The sequence below is a fragment of the Streptopelia decaocto genome (genome assembly GCF_964273445.1).
Source record: "Streptopelia decaocto genome assembly, chromosome: 27".
In the NCBI taxonomy this organism is placed as follows: Eukaryota; Metazoa; Chordata; class Aves; order Columbiformes; family Columbidae; genus Streptopelia; species Streptopelia decaocto.
This window is the reverse complement of record NC_138682.1, coordinates 632,006-647,664: the sequence shown is the minus strand read 5'-3', so window position 1 is coordinate 647,664 and position 15,659 is coordinate 632,006. Positions and strand designations below refer to the sequence as shown.

Genomic DNA, 15,659 nt, shown 5'->3' with positions numbered 1-15,659 from the left:
GGCATCAATGCGGCACAAACCGGCGCCCAGTCGGTTTTAGGGCAAAACTGGGAAATGCCCATTTCCGGCGGTTTGGTTTTCTCGCCGCTGGGAATTCACCCAAATTAGGAAGAACAAGATAAAAGCCGAAGGGCTCTGCAGCGGGAACTGGAACAAACTGGGGGGAAATCACTAAAGCCCGTCCTAGGTCAACTATTTGGGTTAAACTCAAGACTAGAGGGGAATCGCCCTCCTGAGGTCGCCGTTGGGAGCCGGATCCTCCCCGCGGTCCTGGGCGGGTTCGCTCCGGCGCCGCGCGGTCCGTGCTCCGGGCGCTCCCGCGCGCCTGCTCCCGCCCAAGCCGCGCGTGGGGCGGAGCTCTCGCGGTTCGGTTAAGCCGGGCTCTGCTGGGCCGGCTCATCTGGCGACGGGCGCGTCGGCGTCCACGTTGTTGAGCAGGAAGAGTTCGGGGCGAGCGGCGAAGCCCAAATGCTGCTGGAAGAGGCGAAGGCGAGAATTAGAGCTGGGAACGGCCTGCGCTGGGCCCGGCTTAACAAAGCCGGACCTGAGGAGGGTTTCACAAAGCCCACGTTGAGGAGGGTTTAACCAAGCCTGACTTGAGGAGGGTTTAACCAAGCCCATGTTGGGCAGGGTTAACCAAAGCTAAAGCTGAGCCTGGCTCAACGAAGCCTGAGTTGAGGTGGGTTTAGTGAAGCCTGAGCTCTGGGGCGGGGCTTATCGGTGTTTATTAATTAACCAGCCCTTAATTAACCCACAGGAGCACCCTGGCTGCATCACCGGGGGCGGGACACGCAGCCATGACTGTTGGTAACAGCCACACCCTTCTTAATTAGGGGTAATTAAGCAGCCAACACTTGATATTACTTCTATTAATTAGTTAATTGATCCCCTGTCAGGGACTGACCCTCCAGAACTTTGTCCCCTCCGCTAAGTACAGATTCATTTATTGCTCAATTTGAATTGAATTTGGGGCGTGGACAAGCCTTAATTAGCACTAAGTGATTAAAGGGGGTGGGTAATGAAGAGAAGGTGTTGCGGGGCCAATCGGGGCTTGAACTGGGAGCAGAAACCCCCAAACTTGGGGCTTTTGTTTCCCCAGAGGTTTATTAATTAATACCCCCCCCCGTTTGGGCTGGTGTGTCTGATTTTAAACCTGGGCTGAGCTGGACTTAAGGCAAAGGCTCCGGGGAGCGTAAACCCGGGCAATGTCGGTAGTTTTCGGTGTTTTGCTGCGGCACGAGGTGGAAACGCCACTAAAACCAGCGCGGGGGCGGCGAAACCCCCCCGGGCAGGAGACTCAGCGATTCCCCGCAAAACCCCCCAAAAAAGACCCGAGGAGCCAAGTGGAAACACTCCGGTGTGGTTTAATGCACAGGCTGCTTGGTACAAACCGGGGAAATAAAACCGGTTCTAGGAGGAGGCGCGATGGGCGGCTCGGGGGGGCGGCCCAGCAGAGCCCCAGACCGGGGGTGACACAACCATGTCCCCCGTGCCACCCCCCACTCCCAACCAGAACCCCCCCGGGGCTTTTTTTGGGCAAATACCCATAAAACCAACAAATTTTACAATAAAGGGTTAAATCCCACTGGAAAAATGAGCCACGTGTCGTGTTTTAGAAGCGGAGGGGGACGAGCCCCACGGGGCGGGTTTGGGGGAGAAACGGCGCCGCCGTAATTAACACATCTCGTTTATTTGTAAAACCCCCAGAATTAGGCTGAGCCCAAAGTGCATTCGTGGGCAACCCACCCAAATCCTCCCAAAAATGGGGGTTTTGTCCCCAAAACCCCCGTTGTGCAGCGGGACTGGGGGGGCAGAGGGGAAACTCCCCCAATAAACCTCGTTTTGCTCATGGAAACGTTGAAACCCGCGGGGGTTGAACCTCAAAACGGCACCAAAACGAGCGGGTTTTGCTCATCGCAGAAGCAAAACGTGCAGTTTGCTGTGTCGTGATTTGCTACATCAGCTCTCAGCCCCCCGATAATTAACAGAAAGTCGTTAAATCGCTAACGAGGAGGGCGGGTTGTCGTGGATTTAAAGCAGCATCGGAGAACCAAACCCCCAAAGGGCATCGGTGGCCGTTTGAGGCGGAAAACGGCGATTTTGGGGGCGACAAGGGCGTTTAATGGCACCCGGGGGGGGTAAATTCCCACCCCAGCGATGTGGCGACTCGGTCGCTTCGCCGAGCGCCAAAATCAGCCAAAAAAGCCGTTAATTGGCCATATGAGCGCTGAGGTTTCTCGTCGCCCTGCGCAGCCACGGCCGCCCCGCTCCCAATTAGTGTTTTGGAGTGAAATAATTAGCGAATGGGGCAACAGGAGCCCGGGCGCTGCGTCAGATTGCAGATACCCCCCCAAAATGTGCAAACGTCAGCATTTTAGCTTATAGCGCTGGGTTTCTCCAGTTGGTGCCGGGGCCGCCGGGCCCCCGAGCGCCAGTGCCGCGGGCGCCCAAACGCGGGCGGGACGGGAATCGCCCGCTTGGACGCCAAATATACATTAAAATGCCAAAGTCTGGCGGGGAAAACGGGGTCGATTTGCTGCAAAATGCACCTGAGAATACACCAAAAAACCGCCAGAAATTCTCTGTCGGGGTGTGAGGGGAAGCGAACCCCCCGAACTGGGGCTGTGGGGGGGCGGGTTGTAGTGTGGGTGTCTCTGGTGTGCAAAGCGCACATACGTTTGTCTGCGTTCACACAGTAAACCATAGCAACGCGCTGGCTCTGATGGCTCCGCTGCGAACGGCCTATTTGTCGGGGTGCGCGGGCGGGTCCTCGGTGAGGAGCGTCCGGGTGACACTTACCGGGCGGCCGCAGGCCAGCGCCGACACCCCCAGCGCGATCAGGCACAGCCACGTCTGCAACCAAACACACCGCCAGTGAACACCCGGCGCCGCTCGTTAGCGCCGCAGTTAATTGCTAAGAGACGCGGAGATGAGCGTCGGTGATCGAGACCAGCGCTGGTGACAGAGACCGGCGCTGGTGACCAACACGAGCATCGACGACCGACACCAGCGTTGGTGACCAAGATGAGCGCCGGTGACTGACACCAGCACCAGTGACGTTGGTGACCGACACCAGCGCCAGTGACCAACACCAGCGTTGGTGACCAAGACCAGCATTGGTGACCGACACCAGCGCTGGTGACGCCGTTGGGGTTGATGATATTGAAGCATTTTCCAAGCAAAATGAGGCTGATTTTACCCCCCAAAAATCAGCCAAAAAACCCCATAAAATGCCAAGATGAGCGCTGAGGTTCCTCGTCGCCGCGCTGTGTGAGGAACGGGCGCCGGGGGCCGTTTACGGCACAAATACATTTATAAGCAAACCCATTAAAACTCGCCCATCCAGCCCAACGCGCGGGCGAGTTCAACACCCGCAAAACACGCGGATTTTGAAATAACGGTGAAAAACGGAGCCAACCCACCAAGTAGGCGACGAAGGAGAGGTACAGGACGCTGAGGACGCCGGCGCCCACGTACAGCGCGACGTGGTTGAGCTCCCTGACGTACGCCACCACGAAGTACATGTTGATGCCGCAGACCAGCAGGATCACCAGCCCGCCGCCCACCTTCCAGAACCTGCGCGGACGTTTGGGGTGAAACGGGGGGAAAACGGCGCGTCCCGGGGGGAAGAGGCGGAAACGCACTCACAGCCCGTTGGCGAAGTCGTTCATGACGCTGGGCAGGCTGGTGAACGTCAGCACGGGGATGAGGGCGAACGGGAGCTGGAGCGGGGAGAGAACACAGCGTGAGGAGCAGCGCTGTCTCCAGGTTTGTGCGCATCCGGCGGCGTTTTCCCCCAAAATATTGGCGTGGGGGCAGCGCTGGGCCGGGAGAAGGAACAAGGGCAAGTGTAGAGCCTTGAATGTGGGCAGAACAACCCCAGGTAACAGTGTAAGTTGGGAACGAGCTGTTGGAGCGGGGAGAAGGGACCTGGGGGTGCTGGGGACAGCAGGGTGACCATGAGCCAGCGCTGGCCCTTGTGGCCAGGAAGCCAATGGGACCTGGGGGGCGTTAGAAGGGGGTGGTCAGTAGGTCAGAGAGGTTCTCCTGCCCCTCTGCTCTGCCCTGGGGAGACCACACCTGGAATCTTGTGTCCAGCTGTGGCCCCTCAGCTCCAGCAGGACAGGGAACTGCTGGAGAGAGTCCAGCGCAGCCACCAAGATGCTGGAGGGAGTGGAGCATCTCCCGTGTGAGGAAAGGCTGAGGGAGCTGGGGCTCTGGAGCTGGACAAGAGGAGACTGAGGGGGGACTCATTGCTGGGGATCAATATGGAAAGGGGGAGTGTCAGGAGGATGGAGCCATTGGTGACAACCAGTGACAGGACAAGGGGCAATGGGTGCAAACTGGAACACAGGAGGTTCCGCTTAAATCTGAGCAGAAACTTGTTCGTGGTGAGGGTGGCAGAGCCTGGCCCAGGCTGCCCAGGGGGTTGTGGAGTCTCCTTCTCTGCAGACATTCCAACCCGCCTGGTTCCTGTGGAACCTCAGCTGGGTGTCCCTGCTCCATGGGGGGGTTGCACTGGATGAGCTTTCCAGGGCCCTTCACCCCTGACACTCTGTGTTTGTGTGAAATTCCAGACGCCGGTTGATCCTCTCGCCTCCCTCATGAATAACGCGGGTTGGGGAAGCCCCTCAGGATCCTCAAATCACCGCGAACCCAGCGCCAAAACAAGGTCCAGATCAACTCCTGGCGGTGACCAGCCCTGCGGACCCTCAGCCGAAAGGCGCCATTTCCCCGCAAAGCCGGCGCCGCGCTCACCTGCAGGCTCATGAGCACGTTCAGGAAGTCGTTCATGCCCGTGAGGTGCTCGACGTCCTGGAAGATGGCGACCAGGAGCGTGGGCGTGATGGCGATGGAGCGCGTGAGCAGCACCCGCGCGAAGCGCGACCAGCGCAGGTTCAGGAAGCCCTGCGGGGACAGACCGGCGCCCAGCTGCGGGAGCGGCCGCGCCGGAGCCGCCGGAGCCGCCGCACCGGGAGCCCGGGACGGGCTGGGGAGCCGGGCAGGGAGAAATGGAATGAAGTACAACAAGCGTAGGGGCTTGCACTGAGGCCAAAACCACCAAAATTGGTTCCCCTGGGGCTGCTATTTTGAGCCCTGAGGGGATTCTGGGGCCATTTTGAGCCCTGAGGGGATTCTGGGGCCGCCATTTTGAGCCTTGAGGTGATTTTGGGGCCATTTTGAGCCCTGAGGGGATTCTGGGGCCATTTTGAGCCTTGAGGTGATTTTGGGGCCATTTTGAGCCTTGAGGCGATTCTGGCGCCATTTTGAGCCTTGAGGGGATTTTTGGCGCCATTTTGACCCTGAGGTGATTCTGGCGCCATTTTGAGCCCTGAGGGGATTTTTGGCGCCATTTTGACCCTGAGGTGATTCTTGGTGCCATTTTGACCCTGAGGTGATTCTTGGTGCCATTTTGACCCTGAGGTGATTCTGGTGCCGCCATTTTGAATCATGAGGGGATCTTGGCGCCATTCTGAGCCCTGAGGTGGCTCTGGCACCATTTTGAGCCCTGAGGTGACTCTGGCGCCATTCTGAGCCCCGAGGTGACCTTGGCGTGCCGTCGGCACGAGCGGCGCGCGCTCGGAGCGCTAATTACCTCCATAACGAACTGCCCGGAGTAGGTGCCGGTCATGGTGGAGCTCTGGCCGGCGGCGAGGATGCCGATGGCCCAGATGTAGAGGGCGGCGGGGCCGAAGTAACAGCCCAGGACGGCGCCCTGGAACGGAGGGACCGTCACTCCCGCTGGCCGCCATTGCCCACCATAACCCCCCCGGGATCCACACCACCCCCGGTTAGCGCCGCGCTCTGCGGGCGCGCTCGAGCTGAACCCCACTTTGCTCATTAGGATATTGTTTTAACACAAAAACAGGAGGAAAAACCCGCACTCACGCAGCAAGCGCAGTAAAAACGTTATTTACCTCGTACGCAAACGCCGTAACTAATCAGCGCTGACCCGAGGGGGATCAGTTTTACGTAAAGGATGGAGACTGGGCTGCGGGTTGGATCCAACACCCAGACTCGCACACTCTAATCAAATCAACGTTATGTCTGTGTGCAGGATTTGGCTCGTCCACACACCCCGGGGTGAAAAACCCCGATTTAGGGACAGCAGGGCGACGGATGCTGCTGTGGGGACCCCGAAGCGCGTCCTCACCCCTTTGTAGATGTCGACCTCCAGCGTGCGGTTGTCGGTGGGGAAGAGCGCGGCGTGCGGGCTGCTGGCGTTGCGGCACACGGCGTTCTGCGCCGGGACAGCGCCGTCAGCTCCCGTTCCCCCCCTTCCCACCCAAAACGCAGCCCTGCCCCCCCAACTCACCACGTCCGCGTTGGTCTTCTCGAAAAAGGCTTCGGCGAAGACGGTGACGACGAAGATGTTGATGATGAAGGAGACGAAGAGCGCGATGCAGGACTCGAGGAAGAAGTACTTGTTGGCCTCGCGCACCTCGCGCTTGTTGGAGCGGTTCACCTGCCGGGACTGGGGGACATGGGGGGGACATGGGGGGGACACGGGGGGGACACGGGGGGGACACGGGGGGTCAGTTGTGTTTGGAGTCTGCAGCGTCAGGGAAAAAAGAAACACGAGAGAAGAGGAAACCCAGGAAAAAGGGGGGAAAGGTGGGGGAAAAGGGGGCGAGAGGTGGGGGAAAAAGGGGGGAAATGCGGGGGAAAAAGGGGGGAAATGCGGGGGAAAAAGGGGGGAAATGCGGGGGAAAAAGGGGGGAAATGCGGGGGAAAAAGGGGGGAAATGCGGGGGAAAAAGGGGGTGAAACGTGGGGGGAAAAAGGGGCAAAAGGTGGGGGAAAAAGGGGCAAAAGGTGGGGGAAAAAGGGGCAAAAGGTGGGGGAAAAGGGGGCAAAAGGTGGGGGGAAAAGGGGGCAAAAGGTGGGGGGAAAAGGGGGCAAAAGGTGGGGGGAAAAGGGGCAAAAGGTGGGGGGAAAAGGGGACGAAAGGTGGGGGAAAAAGGGGCGAAAGGTGGGGGAAAAAGGGGACGAAAATTGGGGGGAAAAGGGGACGAAAGGTGGGGGGAAAAGGGGACGAAAGGTGGGGGGAAAAGGGGGGCGACACGCAGGGGCAAAAGGGGCGGAACGCGGGGGGAAAAGGGGCAATGCAAGCAAGCAAACCTGGAAAAGAAGCAAACCCCCCGAAAAAGTAAAACCCCCCCAAAGCAAATCCAAAGAGCAGAGCGGGGCCAGGCGGCCGAGCCCAGCGCCGCGGCGCCGCTCCGTGTGGCGCTCACCTTGACCAGCGCGGAGTGCAGGTACATGTTGTGCGGCATGATGACGGCGCCCACGATGCCCACGGCCTGCTCCAGCTGCGCCGTGCCGCAGCCGCGGCAGTACGGCACGAACAGCCCCTGCAGCAGCGCCCGCTGGCTGGGCCGCACCGTCACGTACTGCGGACAGAACCACGGACAAACACAGAGCGGTGAGCTGAGGAACAGCACGGGGCACCAACAGCCCCGTCACGTACTGCGGACAGAACCACGGACACAGACAGAGCGGTGAGCTGAGGAACAGCACGGGGCACCAACAGCCCGGCAGCACCGTCACGTATTGGGGACAGAACCACGGACAAAGACAGAGCGGTGAGCTGAGGAACAGCACGGGGCACCACAGCCCCGTCACGTACTGCGGACAGAACCACGGACAAACACAGAGCGGTGAGCTGAGGGACAGCACGGGGCACCAACAGCCCCCGCAGCACCGTCACGTACTGCGGACAGAACCACGGACACAGACAGAGCGGTGAGCTGAGGAACAGCACGGGGCACCACAGCCCCGTCACGTACTGCGGACAGAACCACGGACAAAGACAGAGCGGTGAGCTGAGGAACAGCACGGGGCACCAACAGCCCCGTCACGTACTGCGGACAGAACCACGGACAAAGACAGAGCAGTGAGCTGAGGAACAGCACGGGGCACCACAGCCCCGTCACGTACTGCGGACAGAACCACGGACACAGACAGAGCGGTGAGCTGAGGAACAACACGGGGCACCAACAGCCCGGCAGCACCGTCACGTACTGCGGACAGAACCACGGACATGGGGTGTGAGCAGGGATCTCAGGAACAGCACGGGGCACCAACAGCCCCATCACGTACTGCGGACAGAACCACGGACACGGGGCCATTTTGACACTGTTTGGGGACGGAACGGCGCCGTTTCGGCGCTGTTTGGGGACAGGAATGGCGCCGTTTCGGCGCTGTTTGGGGACGGAACGGTGCTGTTTTGGTGCTGTTTGGGGACGGAACGGCGCCGTTTCGGCGCTGTTTGGGGACGGGAATAGTGCCGTTTCGGCGCTGTTTGGGGACGGAACGGCGCCGTCTCACGCCGCCCCGCGTGCCCGTACCTCGTAGCCGAAGGTGAGCGCCATGATGGTGATGAGCAGCCCGAAGAACGCCTCCAGCTTGCGCAGGCCTGCGGGCGCAGAGCAGCGGCCTCAGCGCGGGCGCAGGAGCCGGCGGCGGCTCCGGCGCGCGGGGGACGGGAGGCCTTACCGTATTTGTCCAGGAAGAGGAAGACGAAGGTGTCGGCGATGGTGATGAGGACGCCGCCCCAGAGCGGGACCCTGCGGCCACGGGCGAGAACCAGAATCACCACAGCGCCCGAGCCCCAAATCCCCTCGAGTTCAGGGATTTCCCCGGGGACGGAGCCGCGTCTGGGGGCTGGTGCGGGACAAGGGGCCCTCAGGTCCCTCAGGTCCCACAGGATACTTTGCTGCCCATAATTAGCAGGAAAGGACAATTTCCCTGGAACGCTGCAGCCTGGTATCGCACCTTGAGCTCAGATCAACCTTAAACCTGCAGTTCTGCTTAAACCAAACAGAAACGGGCCCCCAAGGCTGAGCCAGGGGGGTGAATCGCCCTCCGCAAGAGCCGAGTTTGGGGGTCTGTAGGAAATCAACGTGGTTCTGGCGCCGCCGGCGCCCAGCGCCACTCACTTGCCCATGGAGAGCAGGTTGATGGCGATGGCCGAGCCGATGACCTCCTGCATGTCCGAGCCGATGATGGCGAGCTCCACCATCAGCCACAGGATGATCCGGGGGCCCTGCGGGGAAAAACACCCAGAACCTTAAAACGGGGACAAGTCTCGTCCCTTTAACGCCCGGCGAGGGGGGGCCGTTTGGTAAGCGGGGCCACGTCCCAACCGCAGCAGCGCTGCGTCCTGAGCTGATTGAGGCGCCAGGGATCTCAGAAAACGCCAAATCCCCGGTTCTGTTCCCCCTGGCAAACGCTGGGACGCTCACCCACCTCCCCTTTGCTCAGACGGGGACGACACGGACGGGACCCCGGCGTCCCCACCGCTAACGGCCCCGGCTCTTAACGAGCTACAATTAAAACCTCCCTCTAAACCTGCTTTTTTCAACCCGAATAAACCAACTCAACCCGCAGCTCCTTGCGGAGCAAAATCGAGATGAGAATGTATTTCAGCGAACAAGACGCCGCCTCCCGAGGAGGATCTGAGCCCGGCCGGGTCGCAGGTGACGTTCCCGGTGTCCCCGCGCGGCGTCACCCACCTTGCGGTACTGGCGGTGACAGACCTCGGCCAGGTGCAGCCCGGTCACCACGCCCAGCCGCGCCGCCAGCCGCTGCAGCAGCAGCCCGATCACCGTCGCCAGCAGCAGGACCCACAGCAGCTGCGGGACACAGGGCAGCAGTGAACCCCCGAACCGGCTTCGGGGAAACCGGCGCCCGGGGAACCTCTGCGGCTCTGCACACCCGCTCCGGTGACCCCTACAGGGTGTTTCACGCGTTCAGACGCGGGAAATCCTGCTCTGCGCAGCGATTTGAAGGAGGGCGGGGGGTCGCGTTCTGCTCCCAAGTGATTGAATGGGAGGAAACGGCCTCAAGTTGCACCGGGGGAGGGCGAGGGGGCAAATTTGGGGTGATTTTTGCCCAAAGGGCGTTGAACAGGCTGCCCAGGGCAGTGCTGGGGTCACCGTCCCTGGGGGGTGAACAGACGAGGGTCTCGGGGACATTTTAGTGGCGGCGTTGGGTGAACGGTTGGGCTCAATGACTTTAAAACTCTTTTCCACCCAAAATAATTCTCTATGAAACTCCCTACGCTCTCCCCTCCTCCCTCAGAGCCCGCGGGTGTGCGCACTGACCTTAAACCCGGCCACGGCCCCGGACTGCAGGTCCGACTCGATGTTGCCCGGGTCCAGGTAGGCGATGCTCATCAGGAACCCGGGGCCCGTGAAGGCCCAGAGCTTGCGGAAGCTGAAGCACGAGCGCTGCGGGAGGACGGAGCGTCAGGACCAGCCCCGGCCCGGCCCGGCGGGGACCGACCCCAGCCCGAGGTGCAGAACCGGCCAGAAACGGCCAGATTGTGCCGCTCGGAGCTCTGCGGGCGAGAAACCCCGGGACAGATCACCGGCTCCAGGCAGGGGAGGGAAGCGGCGCCGGGGGAAGCGGCGCCCGGGGGTCGTCCCGCCGCGCTCTCACCGCCTCGTCGTCGGGGATGGGGATCTTGCTGTCGAAGTAGGTGGTGAAAGGCTCCTCGTCGGCGTCGGGCGGCTGCAGCGGGTTCATGCTGCTGGAGACGGTGCTGAGCGCCCCCCCGGGCTCCCCCGGCGCCTCCTCTGCGCCAGAACCGGGGACATGAGGAACAAACCCCGGTGAGCAGCACCAGCCCGCCCGGCCCTTCGTTCCTGCTCACCGGGCCGTGAAGAGGCGATTACATGAACATAATACACCCCGGTGTAAGCCCGGCCTAAGAGACCGCGCTGCCCTGCCCTGGGCGGTGAGGGGCAGGTGAGTTAATCAAGATTAATTAAAGAAAAGCCGCCCTGAGGCCATAACGATTCCCCAGGACGGGTCTGAGTGAAACCCGCGGCTGGTTTTGCACCGATTTGCACCGATTTCCCCCAAACCCCCACCGGGACACACACCCCGTGAGCAGTTCGGCTCGGGGACGGCCCCGCGACTCCCACCCGGGGACGCTGCCGCGACAGCGCACGGTGCGGGCTCACGACCCCGGGCTCCCCTTGGCAAAGGGTTCGTGCCCACACTCACTCTCGCTCGCCCTGCGCGGCATTTTGCTGCCGAGCGGCCGAGTCCCGGTTGCCGAGCACGGGGCCACCGAGCGCGGGGCCACCGCGGCGCTTTCAGCGCTTCCCTGTTGCGTCAGCGCCCCCCTCCTCCTCCCAAACCTCCCGCCTGGGGCGGGACAGGGACCCGGCTCGTTGGGCTCGTTAAACCAGCCCCGGGGCTGTAAATCCAGCGCTGGGCGGGCGGTGGTGACAACCGTGGTGACACCGGGGGGTGGTGGTGACACCGGGGGTTTGAGGAGCCGGCGGAGGGGCGGCCGTACCGCAGGGCGCCTTCGGGTCGGCGTCGGCGTTGCCCATGGTCGGAGCCTTCGGGGGCTGGTTCGGATCGGCCACGCTGCCTGCGGGAGAAATCAAACAGGGAACGAGGGAGATTAAAACAGCGACTCCGCATCGACCCCCCGGCCCCGCCAGGCGCCTTTTTGACCCCAAATTTGTGAAAAGCTCCCGTTGCGACAGCACCAGGGGACGAGCGGACCCGCCGGTGTCCGCGGGACGGCGCCGGTTGCGAAACTCCGCAAGAAAGTGGAATTTCCTCGATGTGTATAAAGAAAATGACAAAGCTTCCCACCCCTTCCAGGCACGGCCGTTGCGCCACCGCGCCCGGCACAGCACCCCGGCTGGCTCATGGAAACCGGCACAGGTTGTTATGTAAACCAGCCCACGTTGCTCCTATGGATCATCTCAAATTGCTCCTGTGGACCAGCCCAAGTTGCTCCTATGGACCATCTCAAATTGCTCCTATGGACCAGCCCAAGTCGCTTATGTAAACCAGCCCAAGTTGCTCCTATAAACCACCCCACTTTGCTCCTGTGGACCAGCCCAAGTCGCTCCTACAAACCAGCCCAAGTCGCTCCTGTGGACCAGCCCAAGTCGCTTTTAAGGGTGCAATAGAATCTTCAGTGTATTTCCACACCTCCCCCCCCAGAAAGGAGCCGGGACGGGCTCTGCGTGAAGCTTTAAAAGGTCAAATTCCACCCCAAAAATCCCCCCCGAGCCCCTCAAGGACAAGCAAAGTCCCACCGGTATCTATCATTGGTTTGTAAAGCGCTTAACCCACCCCCCCCAAACCCATTGTAGATTAACGAGTTTTCCTTCTAAGGAGGCAAAATCCCCTCAGCGAAGACCTTCGATGGAAACGCGAGGCGGGAATTGATTTTTAGGCAAATTGACCCGATTTTTCAGCCTTTCTGAGACACCCCCCCCCATCCCGGTTCCAAAGCCCCGAAGGCGCTTTGGCGGCACCAAACCAGCCCCAGGCCGCGATTGCTCCTTATCTGCGCAAACACGCTCAAGGTCTCAACTGTTGACTCTGGGGCAGGACGGCGGTAAACGAGGAGTGAACCGAACCCAACACACCAAACCCCAGACACCAAACCCCATACACCAAACCCACTAAACCACACTGCACCGGAGTAAACGAGGAGTGAACCGAACCCAACACACCAAACCCAAGACACCAAACTGCACTGGAGTAAATGAGGAGTAAACCGAACCCAGTACACCAAACCGCATCTGAGTAAACGAGGAGTAAACCAAACCGAATACACCAAACCCAATACACCAAACCCAATACACCAAACCGCACCTGAGTAAATGAGGAATAAACCAAACTGAGTAAACCAAACTGAGTAAACCAAACTGAGTAAACCAAACCCAATACACCAAACCGCACTGGAGTAAACGAGGAGTAACCCAAACTGAACAAACCCAAGTGCGCCGGCGAAGCGGGAGTTATCTACTCTGCAAACACCGCAGCGTGTGCGCTGGCCGAGCGGGACCGCAACGCGCCCCCGGTTTGCGCCAAATTGTCGCGTTTCTCGGCACTTTTTGAGCAGAAACCACCGGAGTTTCGTCCCAAGGCCGGCGTGGAGCTTTTCACGTCCCGCACGCTCCTCAAAGCTCCTTTCTAAAGCGCTCGCAAGCAGCTACAATGAAGCGATAAGGCGGCTTTTCCCTGTAATCAAGGAGATGATAAATGTTATAAATGCAATAACGGCCCCCCGGAGGAACGGCCCTTACCCGGCAGCGCGGGCGCCGCTTCGTTAGCACAGGGGCGCTCGTTAGGGGCGAGCGCCGCGGTATCGCAGCGGACGGCTGAGACCGGCGGCTCTATCTGTGGCGGCAGCTGTGGGGGCGGGAAACGCCCCCCGGTCCCCCCGCCCCCTAAACCGCTGACAAGGCACCGCGATGGGGTTTGGGGAGGTGATGGGGTTTGGGGAGGTGACGGCGCCGGTGCCGCCCGGCGCTGCTCTGGGTGGTCACGGAGAAGGTTACACGGTGTAAAGCGACCGGTGGTGTCACCTCCGCAAATCCAAGCGACTCCTCCGCTAAAACCACGAGCGGGTTTAACGTTAGACCCGGATTAACTCCCACGGGGAGGAGGCGAAGGAGCCGAGCGCGGAGCATCACGAGGTGGGAACCGCAGAGAACTGAGCAGCGAAAACGGGGCGTTCTGGTCCAATCCCCACTGCGGGGCTCTTACTTCCCGCCGCAAAGCCACGGGGGGGTTAAACCAGGGGGGTTAAACCGGGGCGGAAAAAGCCGCAAAAGGCCCCCGGAGCGGTTCCAGTTCCGGCCATTGAAATGAAACGTCGGCGTTTGATGTTAATGCCGCGATGTTTAACCCTTTGGGAGCGGCTGTGGGGCCGAGGTCTCGGGGTTCACTTGGCTCCCGTGGAACCCAGGAACACCCCCCCGAGGTGCCAAACCGGGACCCCGCACGAACCCCGGGGGAAACGTCACCGAGCTGCCAAAACCCGGCGGTGACACCGGTGACACCGGCGCCTGTCACCCGGCTGCTGCCTAAATAGGTTAAAGGAGCTCGTTACCTGCTAATTAAGTGCTGGTAGCGCCCGCCTGCCCTGGGTGCAGCAGCTGCCGGGCGGGGGGGGCGAACCCACTTGTGCAAAACACGCGGAGCCCGAAAACTGGGGAAAAGTGACGGAAAATGGGCAAGAGGAGGGAGGTGGAGCGGGCGGGGGGTCCCCAGGGATCGAATATGGGGGACCCCCCCGGGATCAAATGAGGGGGGATCCCCAGGGATCCGCTGAGGGGGTAACACGCCCCAGCACATAGAAGGGACCCCCCCGGATCAAACGAGGGGGATCCCCCAGATATCCAGGGATGCTCCCCCAGGGATCAAATGAGCGCGATACTCACCCAGCTGGAAAAGGGAGGATATTCCCCCAAACACGGGGGTTTTGGGGCGGATGGTGCGATACTCACCCAGTTGGAAAATCGAGGTTTTTCCCCCAAAACGCAGGTTTTGGGGTGGATGGTACAATTCTCACCCAGCTGGAGAACTGAGGTTTTTCCCCCAAACGCCGCGGGGGTTTTGGGGCGGATGGTGCAATAACTGAGGTTCTCCCCCCAACACAGGTTTTGGGGTGGATGGTGCGATACTCACCCAGCTGGAAAAGGGAGGTTTTTCCCCAAACACGGGGGTTTGGGGCGGCTGGGTCAGTACTCACCGAGCTCGCAGCCGCCGGGGCTGCGGTTCAGGACGTACTTCTTGGGCATGGCGGCGGTTTCGGGAGCGGACGCCCCACGCGCCGCTTCCCTCCCTATTTATTCCCACCGCGCCCTCCTCCTCCTCCCACGGCCCCGCGTTCCGCTCCAAAGTCTCCGCGAGCGCCCGCGACGTCTCGCCCTTTATCGCCCATGAAAGAGCCGCCGACCCGAACCCGCTGAGCTCAGACAACCCGCGGGTGCTGCGGGTCGGGGGCTCCTTATCGACACGGGAGCTCTAATTAAGCAGCGGGGGGGTAATTAGTGCTCGGCTCGGCCTGGACTCTGCTCCGCCGCCGAGATTGCGGCGATCGCCCGGCCAAGCGCCGCGGTACGTGCGGGGCTGATAGCGCGGGGTCGACGCGGGGCTGATAGAGCGGTACGTGCGGGGCTGATAGAGCGGTACGTGCGGGGCTGATAGAGCGGTACGTGCGGGGCGGATAGGGCGGATCGATGCGGTCGGTCGCGATGACCCGGCCGGGGTCGCTTTGATTTCCCGCGGGTCGTGCCCGGCGGGGCCCCGGTGCCGTTCGGCGATAAGCAGGCGCTGAGTGCGCAGAACGGGACTCACCGTGCGTGAGCGGCCCCACGAGCGCTGCGGGCGGGGGCCCCGCGGGCCGCGCGCATCCCCGGGAGCCGGGCGGACCTGCGGCGGGACGGAGCGGCGGCTCGCGGGGGTTCCGGGGACGAAAGGGGCCGGGGGGCACCGGGCGGGTCCCCGTTCGGGCACCGGGAGCGGGAAAACACGCGTGACCCGCGCGGAGCGGCCCGGGGGCGGCTGCGCGACCGGTCGGGCGGCTCGGGAGGGGCGGAGCCGCCCAGGGAACGGCGGCCGGTTCGCCGGGGGACCCGCGCGGGGCTCGGGCACCTCCGGACGGGCTGAACCCCCGGGCGCTCCGTCCCCCGCGGCGGCTCAAAGGGCCGGGGCCCAGCTCACCTCGCCCTGCGGCGGGAGCACCGGGACGGCGCGGGAACGGCACGGGCGCTGCCCGGGGACCTGAACCCGGCGCTGGGGGCGGAGGCGGCCGGGCCGGGCCGGGCCGGGATCGGGGATCGGGGGCTCCGGGATCGGGGGCTCCGCGGGTCCGGGGGCTCCGGG

General features: G+C 61.9%; 1 protein-coding gene across 11 annotated transcripts; it reads right to left on the bottom strand.

Moving 5' to 3' along the window:
* Positions 1-261: 261 nt before the first annotated feature.
* On the bottom strand, positions 262-15,644 carry SLC11A2 (solute carrier family 11 member 2). Of its 11 annotated transcripts, XM_082073607.1 has the most exons (18): positions 15,498-15,634; positions 15,132-15,206; positions 11,314-11,391; positions 10,446-10,582; positions 10,109-10,234; positions 9,518-9,637; positions 8,942-9,048; positions 8,499-8,569; positions 8,351-8,418; positions 7,238-7,393; positions 6,317-6,475; positions 6,155-6,241; positions 5,597-5,716; positions 4,759-4,908; positions 3,649-3,722; positions 3,423-3,576; positions 2,800-2,853; positions 262-474 (listed from the first exon to the last, which is right to left on the bottom strand). In XM_082073607.1, exons 3-18 carry the CDS (start codon positions 11,348-11,350, stop codon positions 397-399), a joined length of 1,698 nt encoding a protein of 565 aa, XP_081929733.1. In that variant the 5' UTR covers positions 11,351-11,391; positions 15,132-15,206; positions 15,498-15,634; the 3' UTR covers positions 262-396. The 11 variants fall into 11 exon arrangements, 10 of the variants coding, with proteins under 10 accessions (XP_081929733.1, XP_081929736.1, XP_081929732.1 ...); XM_082073610.1 differs by lacking the exon at positions 15,132-15,206 and having other exon boundaries at positions 15,498-15,644; XM_082073606.1 differs by lacking the exon at positions 15,498-15,634 and having other exon boundaries at positions 15,132-15,466.
* Positions 15,645-15,659: the final 15 nt, after the last annotated feature.

What these genes read in the sequence shown, in the direction of transcription:
- SLC11A2 (XM_082073601.1), bottom strand. Translation starts at nt 14,572, where the DNA reads ATGCCCAAGAAGTACGTCCTGAACCGCAGCCCCGGCGGCTGCGAGCTC. An exon ending in CCCCGGCGGCTGCGAGCTCG is followed by an intron (nt 11,392 to 14,523) that starts GTGAGTACTGAC and finishes TTTCTCCCGCAG; the next exon opens with GCAGCGTGGCCGATCCGAAC. An exon ending in AGAAGACCAACGCGGACGTG is followed by an intron (nt 6,242 to 6,316) that starts GTGAGTTGGGGG and finishes GTCCCGGCGCAG; the next exon opens with AACGCCGTGTGCCGCAACGC.